We start from the raw sequence: 22,765 nt of genomic DNA on the forward strand, positions 1-22,765 counted from the left end.
GCGGACGGAAAAAGACCTTTGGGTAGGCCGAGACGTAGATGGAAGGATAATATTAAAATGGGTTTGAGGAAGGTGGGATATGATGATAGAGACTGGATTAATCTTGCTCAGGATAGGGACCAATGGCGGGCTTATGTGAGGGCGGCAATGAACCTCCAGGCTCCTTAAAAGCAATTTGTAAGTATTAGTATTAGTATTAGCTGGTAATAGGAGTAAACACACCATGTTTTCCCTTAACATTAAACCAAAATTTTTAACATATCTAGACAGTAAAATATTTTTGCCAGAATTGTACATATCAGCTTCTGCCATAACAGCACAGATTTTTACCTAGTGAGAATATAGACTGACTCACATAAAGTCACTCTTGTATAACAGCAGAAGACGACTCACCTGTGACACGTTTACCAGCTGAGCGGAAGTGGCGTTGACCATAGCCTTCGGACTGGGGAGTGACGGCTGCGCGGTGGGTCGATTTGATGGGGGCGCCTTCTGCTGCTGAACAGTACAAGATGGCGTCGAGCTAACAGCTGTTGCTACAGTCGTTGAGGTTACAACTCGTGGTGAGGAGGAAGATGAAGAAGAAGTAGAAGAAGAAGTAATGTTTCCAACCAATGACGAGGTTGGCTACGGGAAATAGAAATCTGCATTCAACACTGGACCTCGTACAGCAATGCACCAATACACAGGTCTCTACTTCAATACCAGTCATGCAAAGCATTATTATCTACAGCAGTGGTGCCCAAACTTCTACAAAGCGCAACCCACTTTTGGGTGATATATTTTATTTGCGACTCCCCCACCCACTACCATACCAGTACTTAACCCCATTTCAAAAATACAAATTGCTGTAAAACGAAAATTACGAAAATTTTACTCAAAACCATACCATACAACTTCTAACATACTGATACCTGCAAAATAAGAAATTGGAATATGCAAACATATTTTGTGCGAGATCGTGCGTATTTGCTTGGTTTCTGCACAAAACCAATCCGCGGAAAGTCTAAAATTCCACATTCAGTATTCCCAACCTAACACACATAACAATTTCCCTCTTCTTACCGCTTAAGTGACATATTGATTTTACTGCTTTAGGCTTTTAACATATTATTTTTAGAGACGTTCAATATAGTAATAATTATAAATTGGAAACTTACCACTGCAATTTCACCTAAATTGCATTGTTAATTATTGTTTTTAAATATTTGCAAAAATTAAGTAAACTCTACAACTCCACTAAAGTTACTGCATTCGTGATGCAAGCAACATTAAGAAATATAATAATATTGAATTGGGCTAACCGTCTATACTTATCTAGTTTATATTTGGATTAAGCATTAACGTTTTCGGCACTTATGTGCCATTTTCAAATGTATGGAATTGCCTTATTATATGATCAAATAGATACACCTTATGTGTGTGTACCCTTGATGATTTACCATCGTTTACAAAATAATATTGTAAATTTTATTAGTAACAACAATGTAATTTATTCGTCACAACAATAATTCCTTTCTACAATTCACCTTAAACGCTCTCGTCAACAATTGGATCTTCACTCAACACAGTATTCGTTATAGCACTCCACCGACGACAATGACAATTTACTTGACTATTACGCACAACAATGAACTGTTAATCTTAACTAATATTTACAAAGCACTATTTACAAATCAGAACTACCAGTTCTCAGTTCACAGTTCTTCTATCTCAGTCACTCGAGTTCACAGTATCTCGAACAACAGACCTTCAGAGACAGTTCACTGTACTCGAACTCGGGTCCCTCCAACTGCGGTCCACTGCACTCGAACTCAGGGCTTCGGATGCTGACGCAGATGCGGACGCACACTCGAGTCGAACTCCGGCACACAAGTCTGGCTTGCTTGCTCTGGCTTACTCACTGACTGAATAACTGAAAAACTGCTCGAGTTCGCTGGCGCTTCTTCTTTTATAGCAAAATCATAGTTGCGAGAAATTTCTACAGGTGTGTAGAGAATTATCTGGATATCTCCACTTCGACGGACTTCTCGAAGAGTCGGGAAGGTCCGTTCCCCATTCACTGCGTACGCAGCAGTTGCGCGCGCACTCTCCCCTCGTCGCGTTGGCCCTTTCCCCTCTCCGCCGCGCGCCATTCCTCATGCTTCATGAAGCCCGCGCGATATGCTCTCTCTCGCGGGACGCTGGTCGTGAGTTCGAATCTCACGTCGCTGTTATTGTTAAAATGTTTTTGAGTTCCACTGTGTTGCATGTATTAAATGTTAAAATTCTGTTTGTCATATCAACACTTGCAAAAGTGAAACAACATGAATCCTTGGCGTGTTAATATATAACAAACAGAATTTTAACATTTAATACGTGCAACACAGTGCAACTCAAAAACATTTTAATAAATATAGGAACTGCATGTGATAACAACTTCAAGATAATCATATTGTTACATAAAACAATGGGACTTTTATTGTAGATGTAAATTAGTATAGATTTTAATTATTAGTAAGTGTTTTTAATTTAATTTATATATTATTTTGTAAACGATGGTAAATCATCAAGGGTACATACACATAAGGTGTATCTATTTGATCATGTAATAAGGCAATTCCATACATTTGAAAATGGCACATAAGTGCCGAAAACGTTCATGTTTAATCCAAATATAAACTAGATAAGTATAGACGGTTAGCCCAATTCAATATTATTATATTACAACTTGCTTATCAGAGAATCATACAAAATGAAAAAACATTAAGGAAGCCGTGAAAAAATCAACAACATTCCAGACTCATCATAGACTGGGGGAAAAAAAAAAAGACAGACGTATATCATGGCCTGCTGGAGTATAGTAAACACAGAAAACATTTTAAAGCAACAATGTTGAAGATAGATATTTTTGTTTTGCAAATTTGCCGTCATTGAACAGAAACCAAGATGGTGATTTCATTGCAACTAATTAGAAATTCCTCTTTCAGGTATGTAATAAACGATCTTCGCACAAAATAATGTACGATACACGAGCGGTATGTTTTCTTTTGATTCTCGGAAATTAAAAAAGCTCAACTACGTTTCGCTTTTTCAAACTTTTCCTCAAACATGAAAACTTCAACATACCGCTCTTGTAACGCACATTACTATTACAGTTCTCTTTGGCTTCTTAGGCTAGGTCCTCACTGCTTATGTATTTTTTAACATTTAAACACTTGTGGCCAGTTTGTCCAAGTAATGTTTAATTTTGCTTAACGAATGTTAAATTAACAGTCTGTTTATTTTTAACGCTTTGTTAATGTATTTTCCATTTGTTCAACATAATTTTGTTTAAGATAACCAACACTTAACTATAACGTCTGTTAGCACTATTTTAACTACTCAACAGCAGTTGGTAATGATTCTACACATGTAAGACAATTTTTGATTGGCTAAAATTAATCTTTAAATTCTATATTATAGAGTGAGTCATGAAACTTACATAAAATGACAACCTGTTATAGTAGGCCACGCTCCATAAACAAACAGTTGACAAATGAAAGTTGTAGGTGAAGTGCTCAATAATAATTACAAAGTAAGGTTATATTTCCTCATTGCTATTATGGATATGAAATACGAAAGAAATAAAGTAACACTGATGTATTTAAACAGTTCAAAGTATTTTTTAAATGTTATATTACCAGTCATATGCTAAACATACCCTACAGAGAGACACAAAATATTAATTTCGCAACTTCTGTTCGAACAGCTGTGGAGACATCGGCCATATTTAACTAACTGTTAAACAAGTTAACTGCCCGAAATCCTACATTTAAAATTAACAAACTGTTAACAATCTGTTAAACCAAACTGGTGTTGTAAACTTAACTGTTTAGAGTTTAAAGTCGTTAAATTTTCTAACAATACTTGGAAAAACCGGCCATAAGAATAATAGTTTTCAAAGTCAAGATATTAACAGAATAACACTTAAGAGATAAAATCGACGAATTTATAAGGAAACTTGATTTTTGGTCATCACTTAACAAAAAGAAATTTGATTCATTCCAGTGTACGGAAAATTTAGCTACACACCATACAATACAACAATTACTGAGTTTGTTTTTTGTTGGACAGCATTTATTTTGAACAACAGTTTTCTGAGTAATTTCCGGAAGAAACTCAAAACAAATACGACAGTCACAGACGAATATTGAATCCGTTTTTAGAGAGTTGCATTCAACTGGCTGAAATTCCAAAAGGATATTAAGAAAAGATTCATTGAAATATATTCCTACTGATAGAATGTTAAAACTATACTTTTTTTCGCAGAATTTAGACCAGTTTTGGATCAAAAGAATGCAAGAATACCTGAAGCTTGCAAAAGAAGAATTTCTTAAAAATTTTTATAGCATTTGCAAACTCTAATATATGCAAAACAAGTTTCTAGTCTAGGACTGCCATCAAAACAAAAGTGGGAAATCGCCTTTAAATTAAAAATAATATCACTGTATGTGTATCCAATACAGAGTCCAGATTTGAGAACTTATTTTCTCAAAAACAGGCACATTTTCGGCGTGAATTATTTTTTTACTTAACAATTACTTACTGAAACATTTTTTTAAGTTTAATGTTGTTTATATTTCTAAATACAACACAAATATAATTATAGTTATAATCTTAACATATCATATTGCCATAAGAAACCTATGTACAGAAACAATGAAGAAATAATTTAATTGGTGGGCCGTGTTCAGAAATTAGCAGGCTTTGACAATTTGTAAAACAAGAGAACATTATTTATGGTTGCTAAGTCAAAGTTGATGTTCTCTTGTTTTACAAAATTATTAACAAGGTCTGTTTATTTCTATGGCCCACTCATTATTTCTTCATTGGTTTTATACACAGGTTTCTTATGACAATGTTAAATCGCTATGTGGTACATCCAGACAAAAAACACGGTACTGTATATGAATTATGGATTACATTTGCATGGTTATTAGCAGAAGAAGGAAATAAGTAACTAAAAACTAATACAAAAGGCCAATGCAGTTTTCATACAAAGTAATTACAATACTTACAAAAAATATATATACCTATATATGTCTATGTTTGGTGGAAACAAATTGTCTTTTCCTAAATGTTACTTTAAAAGTGTAATATCTGCACAAGTGTAAATGATAAAGTTGTCAACTTCAAAAAAAAAAAAAAAAAAAAAATGAACAAATAACCTTCATTTGACATGCTGAAATATGCTCTGACAGGTTAGGTACGTGTTATTCTTTTAAAAGCAATGGTGAAATGTTGCCAAACCTCTATGTGAACATTTTCAAAACCACTCCTAATATCCTAATCCAAGAGTACTTGTTCTTGACTGATTTCTGTTTGTACAAAATATTCTAAGTGTATAAATTCTTAGTGCACACTGAATTTTATTAACATGAGAATCTGAACTAATACAGCTAAGTAAGAGGCTAGTGAAGTGCTTTGTGTGGAGTGTGGCATTGAATGAGGTAGAAATGTGGACATTACGACGAAGTGAAGAGAAGCTACTAGAAGCATTTGAAATGTGGATATGGAGAAAGATGGAGTGTGTGAAATGGACAGAGTAAGAAACTAAGCTGTGTTGGAAAGAGTGGGTGACGAAAGAATGATGCTGAAACTGATCAGGAAGAGGAAAAGGAATTGGTTGGGTCACTGGCTGAGAAGAAACTGCCTACTGAAGGATGCACTGGAAGGAATGGTGAATGGAAGAAAAGTTCAGGACAGAAGAAGATATCAGATGATAGACGACATTAAGATATATGGGTCATATGCGGAGACTGAAGGTATCGCATGCATAGGACGAATTGCACGGATCGGAAAAAGACTATCTTTGCTGTAATTGTTATGTAACCGCATTCACTACATCGTATCGGACGCAACGCCTCTCGGCAAATCCGTCCATGTTTCTTGGATGAGCAACTTTTCTGATGCGTGCGATCATGGCCTTCTTTAATAAATCAATTTTAATTGGTCAACTGTTACTATTATGTTGTGCCATGTTCAGTGTCGTGCCAAAATGGCAGACGGAAAACTTATTTTGCTTGTAGAAAACTGCGAAGAATTACATAATTTGAGGCGTTCCCATTACAGTAATCAAGTCATTTCTTACATATATATTATGTAACCAATATCTCTTTAGTTTCTTCCTCTTCAATTAAGATGCATGAAGCAATTACAAATTCTTATTTGCTAACAGACGTAATTAATAGACCTAACCTCAACTCCTCTGTTTTCAGCAATGTCAATATCGTACGACGTCATGTTTCAAACAGCTGATAGGGGAATCCTATGAGGCGATGAGATGGAGCCGTTACAGTGAACGCACTGCACTTAGGCCCGGTTTCTTCAACCTTTGTCAAAATGCACCTAACATAGCGTTAATTAACTGTTAGTTAAAAGTGTGAACTGCTGTTAAAAATATTGCGTTTCTTCGACTTTACATTTCACATTTTAACATTCTGTTTGTTAACTCTCTGTTAGGACCAGAGATTCTAGAGTTTAACCATAACCTACAAACAAGTATAGGCTCACTTCTGTTTTCTGAACTCTGACAATTGTGATTCTCGCTTGTTTCCGTTGTTTCATTCAGAGAGGATAGAAGTCTTTCTATTCTCTCAGGTTTGATTTCTGCTTCTTTCCTCATCTGCATCACAATAGCGTGGAGCGGCGTATTGGTATTGCTGTTATGAAATGGAAAACACTGGAACAAAAAGAAATCTTGGACTAATTTCTCTTCGTTCAAAAGAAACCTTCTGCTGGAAATTATTTCGCAGTATAAACCAATTAATGAGAATAAACAAACGGATCTAAGTTGAAAGCGAAAAGTGAGGCTTGGCAGAAAATATCCTACACCTTTGTATGAACTTCTGGTCTGTGAAATCACAGAAATCATCCCCTCTGTTTATGTATTCATGGATATCATTTTCAAAATAATGCAGATATATAAGTTCAGCATCTAACGCACCAGCCATATTGGATACTTCTATGCTAACAGAGAGTTAAATGATTTAACTGCATGAAATTGGGCAGTTAAATTAACATAGGTTTTAACAGCCTGTTAGTACTAACAGTAGTTGAAGAAATGCTTCAACTGTTAAGTTTACAGTTAAAATGGAATAACACACTGTTATAATTTAACAAAGGTTAAAGAAACCGGGCCTTAAAATATCCGTTGCGTGCGATTCGTACGAGGAGTGCGATACGATGTAGTGAACGCTTACCTTAAGAGGAATGTGGGAAAGATGGAAGATTAAAGAATGCTGGGTTTGTAGAGAAGACAGAAAACTATGAATGAACGTATCCAAATCTGAATCATCCAGCGTGAGGTATGATGGCAAGCATGCTCACCATTCTCAGCGCTGTGGGGGTGCTGGCCGCGCTGGTCTTGATGGCCGCAGCAGCAGTAAGGCCCCGCGCCGCACTCATGGCCTGCATCTGCTGAGGGGTGAGCGTCACGGTCTTGAGGATCGGCGTGCTGGTGCTGGTAGCAACTGGTGTCGTCACAGCCACCGTCTTCACTATCGACGTCGGTGTCAGCTGCTGCTGGGTGACAGGAGCTGTCAGCAGGGATTTGCCAGCTGCCACACCGCCTGCCAGGACAGTTGGCGAGGTGGTGACCTGGAAACCAGTTACCAGAAAGCTGCAGGCACAAGAACTGAACTACTGCCTATGTATCAGTCAATACAAGTGGCTGGTTTCATCAGCCGTGACCAAGATGGCTTAATAATTCAACAAAAAATTTTAATAAAAAACATAAATGAGCCGTTGAGAGCAAAAGTTTGTAACTCAAAAATTGGTAATGAAGGTTAAAGTAAACATTCTGTAAAATACAGCGCAAAGTAGCAATTAATATTCAATTTATTTAAACTATTAGTAGTCAGTGGATAGCACAAAGGACATATTAATTGCTACTTTGCACTATATTTTTACAGAATTTTTACTTTAAACCTCATTACCCAATTTTGACTTACACCACTTCTGCTCTGAATGGCTCAAATAACAATAAAATTACTAAATTAGTAAAATAAAATTTTAACAAACTTAAATTTATAATTATTTTAAAAACAACATGAATAAACAAAATTTAAAATCATAAAAATATTTAAAGAGTTATCATCCCCCCTAATGTCAAACGTTTAACGAGCTTATTTTGGTGGTGGAACTGCATTCAAGGGGCCAAACGTAATGTCTTAAAAACAAAAATAAGAACTACAGCACAGTTGTTTAGACCAGTATTAATAGCCTACAATTCACCAGGTGTGTTTCTACATGAAAATCGTAAATTTTATTATTATACAGTGTTTTTCCAAAAGTTGGAAACTTGGACTCTCACTTTGAGAGAGGAACATAAGTTAAGGGTGTTTGAGAATAAGGTGCTTAGGAAAATATTTGGGGCTAAGAGGAATGAAGTTACAGGAGAATGGAGAAAGTTACACAACACAGAACTGCACGCATTGTATTCTTCACCTGACATAATTAGGAACATTAAATCCAGACGTTTGAGATGGGCAGGGCATGTAGCACGTATGGGGGAATCCAGAAATGCGTATAGAGTGTTAGTTGGGAGGCCGGCGGGAAAAAGACCTTTGGGGAGACCGAGACGTAGATGGGAAGATAATATTAAAATGGATTTGAGGGAGGTGGGATATGATGATAGAGACTGGATTAATCTTGCTCAGGATAGGGACCAATGGCGGGCTTATGTGAGGGCGGCAATGAACCTTCGGGTTCCTTAAAAACCAGTAAGTAAGTAAGTTTGCAAAAGTTTATGGTTAATGTGTATTTACTAATGATTAATTTAATGGTATTAAGAATATGTAAATATGATGTAATCACATGGCCTAAGGGTGATTTCATTTCTACTCTCAGTCCTTCCTTGCTTATACTAAGTTAAAATCCCCTCTTAAAACACTAATTTAAATGTTTATTTTATTTTACTTGATTATTTAATGACGCTGTATCAACTACGAGGTTATTTAGCATTGATGAAATTGGTGATAGTGAGATGATATTTGGCGAGATGAGACCGAGGATTCGTCATAGATTACCTGACATTTGCCTTATTGTTGGGGAAAACCTGGGAAAAAACCCAACCAGGTAATCAGCCCAAGCGGGAATCGAACCCGCACCTGAACGCAACACCGGATCGGCAGACAAGTGCCTTAGCCGATTGAGCTAAGCCGGTGGCCTAATTTAAATGTTAGCGTGCGATTATGTTTTCATAGCAAAAGCCTGCCCCCCCTTGCTGGTTTGATGGCTGTCATCACACTCACTTGTATGGTCTGCAGCCCAGACGACGTGGACACATGGAGGTTCTGCACCGTCTGCCCAGATGGCAGGGTGAATGTCCTGGGTATGACCGGGTTGCGGGCAGCTCCTCGTGTGGTGACAGACTTCCCGGCCGCAGTTACTACAGGCACTGAGGTGACGACAGGGAGGCTGGCTTGCAGGGGAGGATTCTGCACGGACGTGGCAGGCACCTGCGGTGCAGTGCTGGCTTCCTTTGCCACCGCTGCATTCTCCTTCTGCTGCTTGCTGCGACTCGCCTTGCGCTGGCTTGACGACTTTTTCGTCTTGGCCATGCCTTGCTGTTGTTGGTGGAGTCGCTCTGGAACAACAAGTGAGATTTAAAATACAGAGCGTCCCAAAATAATGTACACACACTTCATCATTTACTTTAACTGAGACTTAAAATAAAATACAGGTTGTCCCAAAATAATGTACACACCATCACCATTTACTTTAAGTGAGACTTAAAATACAGAGTGTCCTAAAATAATATAAACACACTTCATCATCATTTACTTTAACTGAGACTTAAAATACAGGGCGTCCTAAAATAATATAAACACACTTCATCATCATTTACTTTAACTGAGAGTTAAAATACAGGGCGTCCTAAAATAATATACACACACTTCATCATTCACTTTAACTGAGACTTAAAATACAGGGCGTCCTAAAATAACATAAACACACTTCATCATTTACTTTAACTGAGACTTAAAATACAGGGCGTCCTAAAATAATGTACACACACTTCATCATTTACTTTAACTGAGACTTAAAATACAGGGCGTTCTAAAATAATGTACACACACTTCATCATTCACTTTAACTGAGACTTAAAATACAGGGCGTCCTAAAATAACATAAACACACTTCATCATTTACTTTAACTGAGACTTAAAATACAGGACGTCCTAAAATAATGTACACACACTTCATCATTTACTTTAACTCAGACTTAAAATACAGGGCGTTCTAAAATAATGTACACACACTTCATCACCATTTACTTTAACTGAGACTTAAAATACAGGGCGTTCTAAAATAATGTACACACACTTCATCACCATTTACTTTAACTGAGACTTAAAATGCAGGACGTCCCAAAATAATGTACACACACTTCACCACCATTTACTTCAATTGAGACTTAAAATACAGGACGTCCAAAAATAATGTACACACTTTATCACCATTTACTTTAATGAATTAAAAGAACAGTTTTCTTTTTGCAGAGTGAGTTGCAAGGAGTAGTAAAATGCATTCCATAACCTCTCCTACTCAAATTCCATCCTCACCTTCCCATGATGCAACCTGTTTTTACCAAATGAGTCTCTGGGTACCAAATCACAGTGGTGTAACTGTTCCATCAAAAATGGAGGAAATGCCTTTTCTGCATGCTGACCTGTCATGGCATGCATAAGAGTCCCGTAAGTGGTGAAGAGGGGATATGGTCGGTGGAGCTGTCTGACAATCCTCGCTAGGTCATATGGACCTGCTTACCAATGGCAGGTGTGGTCCTCCAAACAGTTTAGGGGTTGTGTGTAGATGATATAACTGCCATAACATGTAAATATGGTGCCTACATTAAAACAGTTATACTTTTTGCTACATAACTCTGCTATATTGGAGAGCAATGCCTTTATTGTTCAGAACTTAGCATTGGTTAAAAACAACAACTGTCTTAGCCAAGTTAAAAACGTCAGATCTTTTTGCCGAATCCTGTATGTATATAAAATTTAATTATGTAATAGCAATTATTCAATGATAATATTACACCAGACCAATCAGCATACTTACTCACTTACTGGGTTTTAAGGAACCCGGAGGTTCACTGCCGCCCTCACATAAGCCCGCCATCGGTCCCTATCCTAAGCAAGATTAATCCATTCTCTATCATCATATCCCACCTCCCTCAAATCCATTTTAATATTATCTTCCCATCTACGTCTCGGCCTTCCCAAAGGTCTTTTTCCTTTCGGCCTCCAAACTAACACTCTATATCCATTTTGGTCGTGCCAGAGAATCAGTCCCATTCCGAGGTTTATTGTTAGGTTTCGTAACAAGCTGTTTTTTTTTTACGGTGACTACTTATTCAATATATTCACAGCTACCCTCCATATAGACCAATCAGCATAAATAATATATTTCTGCTTTATAATATAGCAATTAAAAATAAAATAACCCACACCATGTAGGGCAATACTATTCTGGGGTTTAATATCAGGGAATGGAATTTTATATACTTTGAAATTCAGGAAAGTGGCTACTACATAATTACTGTACAATGTATAGGCAAAGTCCCAGGCACTCACCAAACTCCTCCTCGGTTCGACCCCGATGCAGGTAGATCCAGATCTTGCGCTTGGTGTCGTACTTGACACACGGGTCTGTCTCGTAGTGCAGGCGGTCCAAAGCGCCGCTCACCACGGAGTGCAGGTAGCTCTCCTGTGACACAGGTGCGAGGTACTGGGAGTCCTTCAGAAGCTCGCAGATGTCTGTCCGAGTGCCCTCACCGTTGGGCAACCTGGCCGTGGCATCTCGCACTGCAAGGAAGAAACAAGAATTAGAAAAAATACATATACACAATTTTACATGGACACTCTCTTCCCTGCTCTAATGTTCCGAAAATCACCATCTTTTAATGCAAGGCAACCATAGGCTAAATAAACGTAATCCATCACCTCTTTCCTCAAAACTCAACCTGTCTCTGTATTTTAAACAGAAATTTATAAATTGACACAAAACAATAATAATAATAATAATAATAATAATAATAATAATAATAATCATGACCATCATCATCAGCATCATGGATTAAGCCTTATAAGGCTCGTTCCGGTCTCATTTTTTTAACACTGTTGAGCCCATCTTGTTTTCGGTCTACCAACATTTCTTCTACCTATTGGGTTATAGTTCATCATCAGCTCTGGTATGCGGTCTGCTTCCATTCTTTGTATATGTTGCTTCCAATCGTTTCTATATTGTTTTATTCTGTCTATTAATTTAAAAATGCTTAGTTCCCCCTTATATCTTCACTTCTTTTCCCATCCAATAAGGTGTAACCTGCTACAGATCTCAGAAAGTTCATCTCTGCTGCTTCTATTCTTCTTTCTTCTTTTTTAGTCAGGATCCAAAATTCAGACCCATAACGCAACATTGGCACTGCCATTACCTTATAAATAATAATAATAATAATAATAATAATAATAATAATAATAATAATAATAATAATAATAACCACAACAGAAATTGCCCCTTATCATCCATTATGTTCAACATCTGCTTGGGGGATTTAGTGAAGAATATCGGAGGGGTGATAGAAGGAGGAAGAGTAAAGTGCATAAGATTTGCTGATGATATGGCGTTGTTAGCAGAAGAGAGATGATACTAAGGGACATGTTACTGGAGTTAAATGACAGCTGTGAGCAGTAAGAGATGACGATAAATACAAATAAGATGAAGACCATGGTCATAGGAAGAAAAATAAAGAAGATAAACGTATGAATACTAAATGAGGCAGTTGAACAAGTGGACAGCTTCAAATACTTGGGGTGTACTATAAGCAGTAACATGAGCTGCTGCCAGGAAGTCAAAAAATTAAATTTTTAAATTATAGTTTATTTAATGATGCTCGCAACTGCAGAGGTTATATCAGAGTCTCTGGTGTGCCGAGATTTTGTCCCACAGAAGTTCTTTTACATGCCAGTAAATCTACTGATATGAACCTGTCGCAATTAAACACACTTAATTGCCATCGACCTGGGCCAGGGTCGAACCCACAACCTCGAGCATAGAAGGCCAGAGCTATACCAACTATGCTACCAAGGCCGACAGGAAGTCAAAAGGAGGATAGCAATGACAAAGGAAGCTTTTAATAGAAAAAGGAGCATCTTCTGCAGACCTTTGGAAAAAGAACTAAGAAAGAGATCAGTGAAGTGCTTTGTGTGGAATGAGGCCTTGTATGGGGGGCGGAAACGTGGAAATTACGACAAAGTGAAGAGAAACGATTAGAAGCATTTGAAATGTGGATATGGAGAAGAATGGAGCGTGTGAAATGAAGCTGTGTTAGAAATACTGGGTAAAGAAAGAATAATGCTGAAACTGATCAGGAAGAGAAAAGGGAATTGGCTGGGTTACTATCTGAGAGGAAACTGCCTACTGAAGGATGCACTGGAAGAAATGGTGAACAGGAGAAGAGTTCGGGGCAGAAGATTGATATCAGATGATAGACGACATTAAGATACATGGATCATATGTGGAGACTGAGAGGAAGGCAGAAAATAGGAAAGGTTGAAGAATGTTGGGTTTGCAGTGAAAGACCTGCTCTTGGGCAGAACACTATGAATGAATGAGAAAAAACAATAACAATATCGATGATGATGATGATGATGATGATGATGATGATGATGATGATGATGATGATTGGGGCTAGGATTTTGATGAAATTGCATCTTTTTTCTTGTAAGCCAGAAACATAGCTGCTTTAGTATTTATATGTTATATGATAAACTGAATGTTTTAAGACATATTTGTTAGGGCATTTTTTGCCTGTTTAAACTCATAAGAGCATCTTTTGTTTTATTCGGTAATTTTTTAGTCATTTTCATTTAATTTTGGCCATAAATCCCCATTATTAATGTAAAATAATGTTTATATCCTTCGATATATTCTCTACATATTTTGTCCATTAATACCCATTATTTTGTACAATATTTTAATCGTTTTTCTACACAAATATTGCCATTTTAACGTAGTACACCCCATGTAATGGATCAGTCCAACCACCCCTTCAATAAAGACTCCTCTATACCTGCTAATTCCGTATAAGAGTGGGCTTGTGGTGGACTACATGGAAACTAAAACAGATAAAATAATTAATTGAAGTGTAACATTTAGAAAAAATTATGCAAAATTAAATAAACTTGAATGTTGGTACTAGAATGTAATTGAATTTAATTACTAGTGTAAATATTAATATTCCTACTAAGCCTAATATGTAAGATAAATTTTAGGGCATTTTTGAAAGATTTTAGGTCATAAATGCATTGTTTTTAGGACATTTTTTCATGATTTATAGGTCATCAAAATCATAGCCCTAATGATGATGATGATAATAGAACACGTGAAGGGAACTTTACCATCCAATACATTGACCTTCAGTAACTTCCATCTGTTGTTAATCATTGTATTCAGTATGACGTGTTAGAGCCGCACTTTCTTTGCACCTAGTTTCGAAAAAAGGGTAAGGAGGTAGGAAAATTGCCTCAACATTGAAGATGATCATCTGGAGAACTAGGTTAATTATGTGGGTAACATTTACTGTAAACCTGCCATATGTAAACTTACCTGACCCAGGGACCTTACTGAACATCCCCCATATATATTCTTTATTAGCTGATGTCACCGTAAGAAAGAAAGTAGGTATCTTCACTGTGAAACTCACCCAGTGCCAGTATGGTGACAAAGTTGGGTCGGTCGGCCACTAGGAGGGAGTGTCCACGTGGCTTGTTGACCCCTATGCTCTGGTTGTACACGCCCTTCACAGGCCCAACCACAGACTCGTAGTTGTGCATCCGGTAAGTGAAGGCTCGATGCGGGTTCTCATATCGGAGTCTCTCCTGCACATACCACAACAGACATTTTAACATAATATTGCTTGAGGTCGCCAAATTTAATGTTTCATCACTTAATCAGTGAAAGAATACTGGCCCTGTAGAATGCTGGTCCGGTACTTTTTGTTAGAATATGATACTCGGGTATTCTATGGTAGAAATAGTCGTACATTTGATAGTATTGGTCAGAAAAGAAACCTGAATGTGTGAATAGGAATCGAAGTATACAGACTGGAAGTGAAATAACCTTGCAGATTTTCAGAGTGATAGCTCCTGTTGTATGTAACAAAAAAGTGTGATAACATATTGGCGGAAAGTTCATAGTTTTCTCAGAAAAATGTTTTTCCCCAAATGTTTAACACCCTCTTATTTGGTAACTATCGCGAGTAGAATCGTGATTTTTGTCCATAATTGATAGAAAATCTAATAAAGAATTATTTATCCCTCTGCCGTATTTCAATAGTGTGGATAGTTTTCATGAAAATTTAAATTACAAGCCACTAATTTTAAGTGATAGGGTTGGAAGTAAATCCCGAAAAGACAAAGTATATGATTATGTCTCGTGATCAGAATATTGTACGAAATGGAACTATAAAAGTTGCAGATTTATCCTTCGAAGAGGTGGAAAAATTCAAATATCTTGGAGCAACAGTAACAAATATAAATGATACTCGGGAGGAAATTAAAAGCAGAATAAATATGGAAAATGCGTGTTATTATTCGGTTGAGAAACTTTTGTCATCCAGTCTGCTGTCAAAAAATCTGAAAGTTAGAATTTATAAAACAGTTATATTACTGGTTGTTCTTTATGGTTGTGAAACTTGGACTCTCACTTTGAGAGAGGAACAGAGGTTAAGGAAAAATTTTACAGTCTGTACAAAAGAAACCAAATGACCTGGAAATGTACAAAAACTTGCCCAGACATGTTCAAACATTTTTAACAAGAGCCAGAACAGGTCACATTGTCACTCAATTGTACCTAGACCGATTTCACATTTCTGATAATCCTACTTGTCTGTGGTGTAATAATCATGATGAAGATCTGGAACACATTCTTCTATACTGTCCATCCATAAACCACAAAAGAAGTAAATTAAAATCATCAGTACCAGTTGCAGAAGACACAGCCCTGCAGTATATATTGACTACACCCCAACTCTGGCTACTAGCAACAGGCATCTATAATGAACATCGATCAGAATACCCCTCATTTCTCGTGAAAAACAACAACTCAATAGACTATAGTGGACTTTATGTTGTCAGCAAACAGCTGGATATATTAAGGAGATTGATTGATGGTTTTCATGTGAATTTAATTTACAAACCACTCATTTCAAGCCACTGAATGATGCAACAGATTGCAATGTTGTAGTGACAGGGGAGAGGTTCACCTAGGTAGACGGACCTGAGTTCATTGACCTCTTAATCTGTATTACGAGAAGAAAGAGCAGTGTGTTTCCAGCAATGTTGCCGGACTGCTGAAACTTCCAACTTAATTTTCTAATTAACCGTGCATTTAATCATTTAAGTGTACTCTATCGTCCCTTTCAATCCACAGGGTTATTACACATCCACTATGTATTTTTTTTTTAATTAATAGTTACAGAATCACATAACCAACGAAATACCTTTGTAGGAAACCCACATAGGGCTGTGAATGGTTATCAGTGTTATAATTGGTGTGAATGGTAATATGGACGTACAGTATGTGTAAGATATGAAATAGGTATTTAGCAAAAAGTTCCAGGCACTTACTTACTTACTGGCTTTTAAGGAACCCAGAGGTTCATTGCCGCCCTCACATAAGCCCGCCATCGGTCCCTATCCTGAGCAAGATTAATCCATTCTCTATCATCATATTCCACCTCCCTCAAATCCATTTTAATATTACCTTCCCATCTACGTCTCGGCCTCCCTAAAGGTCTTTTTCCAACTAACACTTTATATGCATTTCTGGATTCGCCCATACGTGCTACATGCCCTCCCCATCTCAAACGTCTGGATTTAATGTTCCTAATTATGTCAGGTGAAGAATACAATGCGTGCAGTTCTGCGTTGTGTAACTTTCTCCATTCTCCTGTAACTTCATCCCTCTTAGCCCCAAATATTTTCCTAAGCACCTTATTCTCAAACACCCTTAACCTATGTTCCTCTCTCAGAGTGAGAGTCCAAGTTTCACAACCATATACAATAAATTATATACATGATTATGTAATTTTCATTGTCAGAGTGGCATCCGGGATTTCTGCACCCCTGCCATATGGTGCAAGAGGTTCGACTAAGCCACAATTTTCAGCTGTTCGCCGTTGTACTGTACCTGCTCTCTGAAGCACTCCTTCTCCTCCTGCGTGCTGGAGTGCACCACCCACGTGGTGGGGCACCGCGGTGGAGGGGGGGAAGCAGCCCTCTCCTCCCCAGCCCCCTCTCCCAACTCCTCCTCCGCCTCCTCCTCCTTGACAGGCCTGGCCGTCATCTCGTCACGGTGGTCCAGCCAGTGTTGGCACAGAGGCTGCAGGTGGGCGTCGGAGTCGCGGCCCGCCCCTATCCACTGGTAGGCCTGCAGGTTGGGCTTGTACTCCACGTACGGCACAAAGTCCTCCGGCTGTGCGTCTGTACAAATCATCAACATCACGCACATTTCCTCTTTACATATATTACCCATTCTTTCACAGATGTATTTTGACATATAGTAAGTAAGGGAGTGACTTTCGCAAGAGTGATAAAAAATGAAATGTGAAATGAATGTAAACGTTTTTAAGGAATAATCTGTTAAGTCCCAGCCGAAGTACCATCAGGAGAGAGAGGGGGAGGGTGAGAGAGGTGGGGAGTATGTGTGCGTGCGTGCGTGTGTGTGTGTGTATCTACCCACTTTACTTAGGTGATTCGGGCAGGACTGTGACCAATTTCCAAGTTACACACCGCTTCGGCAGGCCACGTTATGCATGATCTATATCTGTGAAGCTTGATTGATTGATTGATTGATTTATTTATTTATTTATTTATTTATTTATTTGTCTGTCTGTATGTCTGTCTGTCTGTCTGTCTGTCTGTCTATCTATCTATCTATCTATTTATTTATTTACTTATTTATTTATTTATTTATTTATTTATTTATTTATTTATTTATTTATTTACTTATTTATTTATTTACTTACTTATTTACTTATTTATTTATTTATTTACTTATTTACTTATTTACTTACTTACTCACTTATTTACTTATTTATTTATTTATTTATCTATTTATTTATTTATTTATTTATCTATCTATTTATCTATTTATCTATCTACGTATTTATTAATTAATTAATTCATTCATTCATTCATTCATTCATTCATTCATTCATTCATTCATTTCATTCATTCATTTATTTATTTATTTATTTATTTATTTATTTATTTATTTATTTATGTAGTTAAGGCCATCAAGCCTTCTCTTCCACAACACCAGGAATACAAATACAATAAAAGAAATAAACAGAAAAAATACACTATATACAAAATAAAGCTGCACAAAAAATAAAGAGAGAGAGAAAAAAAACTAAGTAAAGTCACACAAAAATATACACAGGTTGCAGTCACACAAATTTTAAATGAGTGATTAAGTATCATAATTAATTGTATCCTAACTAATTAACTAACATAAACAAGAAACTTGCAATTTTAATGTAGATTAAAAAAAGAAAAAGAAAAAAACACAAATCAAAACTTCTAGCAATACCTAAAAACATTAACTAAGAGAATGTCGTGTGCTAGGGTGAGTCTAGATTAAGTGTACTGTAGGGAATGGGTGAGGATGATGAAGAAGCTGAGAAAGGGAGAAGGGAAAACCTGGTGCCGCCACATAGCCTACTCCTGTCGCCGGGCTTAACGTCCCCATCCGACGGATGAATCACTATCAACAGTCACATATGCCTTCTCTTTTCTTATGCACTGCGGAGAGATTTGGGATTTAACCCAGGCATCCCACTTTTAAGGAAACTGGTTTAAGGAATACTTTTTACGTGATTTTTGTGATGATGAAGCCCAAAATATCGATAAACAATACAGTAGTACCAAATATTCAATAACGCAACTCAATCGATATTTATGAGACAGCATTATTCTTTACAGTTCTTTATGGTCTTGCTTTGTATTGCTTTCACAGAGTGATTGCTTTGCTTACTTTGTTCTCGCAAGCCATGTGGATCCTGTTTCTGCATCGTTATAATGGCAATTAAATGGGAGAAATGAACTATCGGACTTAAAGTGAAAATAATAAGAAACTTCAAGGTTAATCCTAAAATAACACTATCACATATGGCAAAAAGGCATGGTTTGCCAACTGTTTTATTACAGGGAATAATGAAAAAAAAAAAATTTCAATGTCAAGTTTAAGTGTGATTCAAGTTCTATCTAATGGAAAAACACTTTGATTTGATTACCTGGTTGGGTTTTTCCGAGGTTTTCCCCAACCGGGGGGGGGGGGGGGGGCGGATGCCGGTAATATTTTGGCGAATCCTCGGACCTCACCTCATCTCACTACATCTCGCCAAAATATTGTAAAAAATTGCACAAAACTGTAAAAATTGTAGAAAATTACTAAATTGTAAAACTATAAAAATTTGTAAAAATTGTAATTGTAATATTGTAAAATTTTGACTTGTTCCATATCTTAAAGCTTCATTGCTCATGTAAGATCTATGGAATAGAATGAATGAATGAAACATTCTTGTCTCACCATTTGAAGAGTTGGAAAATATTTTGTTATGAAATGTATTATATAAATGTTGTTGTTTTCTAATGCCAGGCGTTTGACAATAAAGTCATTTGACCTCTTGCACTCCAATATTTTTCAAAGATATTATCATGGCCAGCCACTGAAGCACAGATTTTGAGGTGTTCCGAATCCGTTTCTTGGTTTGAGTTGCACAATGGGCAGTTAGGGGACTGATATATTCCAATTCTATGCAGGTGTTTGGCCAAACAATCATGGCCTGTTGCCAATCTAAATGCAGCTACAGACGATTTTCGTGGTAAATCGGGAATCAACTGTGGATTTTGATGCAGAGAGTTCCATTTTTTCCCTTGGGATTGAGTTATCAAATTTTGTTTGTTGAAGTCTAAGTACATATAAATGTAGATCTAATTAAATAATTATAATGTTTGCTATAAAATACACACGTTAATACTATTTAGCCTTTTCTTCCCATTTTATGCAAACCCCTATTTAAGGAAAACCTCTATTTAAATAAAAAAAAAGTAATCCCTCAGAGATTCCTTACAATGGGTTCTACTGCATCTCTTTTTAATGAATTTGGAATATGCGATAAAATGCGAAATGTATTCATTCCCAAAGGTGGACGATATATTCTTGCATGCCAGTGTATCCCTGATAAAGTTCAGAATTTTTTGGTACAAGGGACGCAGAAAACAAATTCTTGCCACAGCACAATACTTTGACATGAAACTCAGAAGCAATACCTGGAAAGTCTCCTGAGAGGAAGCTGATGGCCGAAGGCAGCATGAGGAGCCAGGAGTCAGCCGCGATGCAGTACCAGTCATTCAGAGGCGAAATCGGGTTCTCCTGCCACGCCTTCAGCCTGTCCTCCAGCGTGGTCAGGCTCATGCGGTGGTCTGGGGTTGAGCAGATCACGTCCCGTATCAACGAGAAGAAGCAGGCATGGGTCTCCTGCATCAGCTCAGGCGTAGGTCTGCAACAATACAGAAACATTGTTGAGTCAACCTGATGAAAGATATGAATGCTGCACCTTGCTGAAGGACACATGATATACTGTCACATATTCAAGCATTTCACAAAAATTCATTTCAATTATTGTGTTGGAAATGATATTACCATTTGTAGTTGATCTTCTTGAATTATTATTAAAAATCTGTTGTTGTTGTTGTTTTCTAATGCCAGGCGTTTGACAATAAAGTCATCTGACCTCTTGCACTCCAATATTTTTCAAAGATATTGTCATGGTCAGCCACTGAAGAAAAGATTTTGAGGTGTTCTGAATCCATTTCTTGGTTTGAATTGCACTGAATAAGGAAGATATCTACATTATTATCTGAGAGTATACTGGCTAGTTCAGTCTTCTTAGCTGATGTTATACCGCCAGCATTCTGTTGTAAAATATTTAGTTGATTCTGTACCATTAAAGTAGTCCCCGCCCGGAGGGGGGACTATTTTACCTCCAGATAATTTTATCTTAATGGTACTCATTTCAATTGGAGTGATTAAATGGGCAAGTTGTAGCCGATTTAAGTGAACACAATATATCATCTGTCCTTCAGCAGCTGGCTACGGACTGGAAGGTCCGGGGTTCGATCCCAGATGGTGACAGGATTTTTTTCTCGTTGCCAAACTTTCAGAACGGCCCTGAGGTTCACTCAGCCTCCTATAAAACTGAGTACCGGGTCTTTCCCGGGGGTAAAAGGCGGTCAGAGCGTGGTGCCGACCACACCACCTCATTCTAGTGCCAAGGTCATGGAAAGCATGGGGCTCTACCTCCATGCCCCCCAAATGCCTTCATGGCATGTTACGGGGATACCTTTACCTTTTACCTTTACCATATTGTAATGTTTTGGTGGCTACTTCATTTACGCACAACCCCCAGAATGTCTGGAGGACCACACCTGCTGTTGGTCGACGGGTCCATTGGACCTAGGTGGGAGATCTTGTTGATCACCAGCTTTCCCTCCTTAAGCCACTGGAGGACGATTTTAGTGCCATAGCAGGTCAGCACTAGGAACAGAAAAGTAGGAAGAGGAGGAAGGAAAGGGAAATGAACCCCTAGGCCTCGAATGCTCTAATGCTGTCAGGGTCGAAGAAAGTAAGAGTTCAGTCAGAGGACTGGATAGGAAAGGGTAAAGAGGGAATTAGGTATTGAATAGAGGAAAATTATACCAAATTCAGTCATTAACTCATCAAGCTGACCAGTGCTAATTGATGAGTAGCCCCTCCCTTGTAAAATTATGCTTACTAACAGCTGCACCACGGGAAGGTAGGGATGGGACGTTGGGTATTTGTCCAGGTTGGTTCCTTAAGGCCTTCAATGGGAAGGATTAATGGCTCTCCCCCCTGTATCCGACAGATACCCTTTTGCAGCCTTATTAAAAATATAACATAATATAATTTAAAAATTATATATTATAATATAATTAAAAATATAAAACCAAATGAAATCATTTAATATGCACTCAAATGAAGAAAGAGGAAAGTCTACCAGATATGACAGGTATCAGGGACATAAAATACGTGGGACAGACCAAAACTGGCACAACAGTGGCAAGTGACTCGACAATTAAGTGAAGATAACACATCTCTTGCATCAGAAGGCAAAAGGAAGTAAGTGCCAAAACATGGACTTTTAGGTTATGGTTGATTGATATGTAGAATTTTATGCTGTATTGATGTTGGTACTTCTGATGGATAGAAAAAAGTAACAAAACTGTGTAAAAATTTCTGTTGATTGCTAGAAAAAGGAACTAAGACACAAGTATTCAAAACTGTGAAAATTTCATGTCACTGTTGTTGTTGTTTTCTAATGCCAGGCGTTTGACAATAAAGTCATTTGACCTCTTGCACTCCAATATTTTTCAAAGATATTGTCATGGTCAGCCACTGAAGCACAGATTTTGAGGTGTTCCGAATCCATTTCTTGGTTTGAGTTGCACAATGGGCAGTTAGGGGACTGATATATTCCAATTCTATGCAGGTGTTTGGCCAAACAATCATGGCCTGTTGCCAATCTAAATGCAGCTACAGACGATTTTCGTGGTAAATCGGGAATCAACTGTGGATTATGATGCAGAGAGTTCCATTTTTTCCCTTGAGATTGTGTTATCAAATTTTGTTTGTTGAAATCTAAGTA

At 37.5% G+C, this 22,765-nt stretch overlaps 1 protein-coding gene across 3 annotated transcripts in view; it reads right to left on the minus strand.

The window, feature by feature from the left end:
• LOC138698910 (nuclear factor related to kappa-B-binding protein-like) overlaps nt 1-22,765 on the minus strand; it is a 62,564-nt gene that overhangs the window by 22,829 nt on the left and 16,970 nt on the right. Inside the window, exons 9-15 of one of the 3 annotated variants that reach the window (XM_069825190.1) lie at nt 20,370-20,599; nt 17,224-17,516; nt 14,738-14,912; nt 11,607-11,837; nt 9,276-9,610; nt 7,351-7,620; nt 394-495 (exon numbers count right to left, since the gene is read on the minus strand). In XM_069825190.1, the coding sequence (XP_069681291.1) occupies nt 394-495; nt 7,351-7,620; nt 9,276-9,610; nt 11,607-11,837; nt 14,738-14,912; nt 17,224-17,516; nt 20,370-20,599 (1,636 nt within the window). Of the gene's footprint in view, nt 1-393; nt 628-7,350; nt 7,621-9,275; nt 9,611-11,606; nt 11,838-14,737; nt 14,913-17,223; nt 17,517-20,369; nt 20,600-22,765 lie in introns of all 3 variants that reach the window. The other 2 variants (XM_069825180.1, XM_069825143.1) reach the window with 2 other exon arrangements.

The sequence above is a fragment of the Periplaneta americana genome, chromosome 1 (genome assembly GCF_040183065.1).
Source record: "Periplaneta americana isolate PAMFEO1 chromosome 1, P.americana_PAMFEO1_priV1, whole genome shotgun sequence".
Taxonomy (NCBI): domain Eukaryota; kingdom Metazoa; phylum Arthropoda; class Insecta; order Blattodea; family Blattidae; genus Periplaneta; species Periplaneta americana.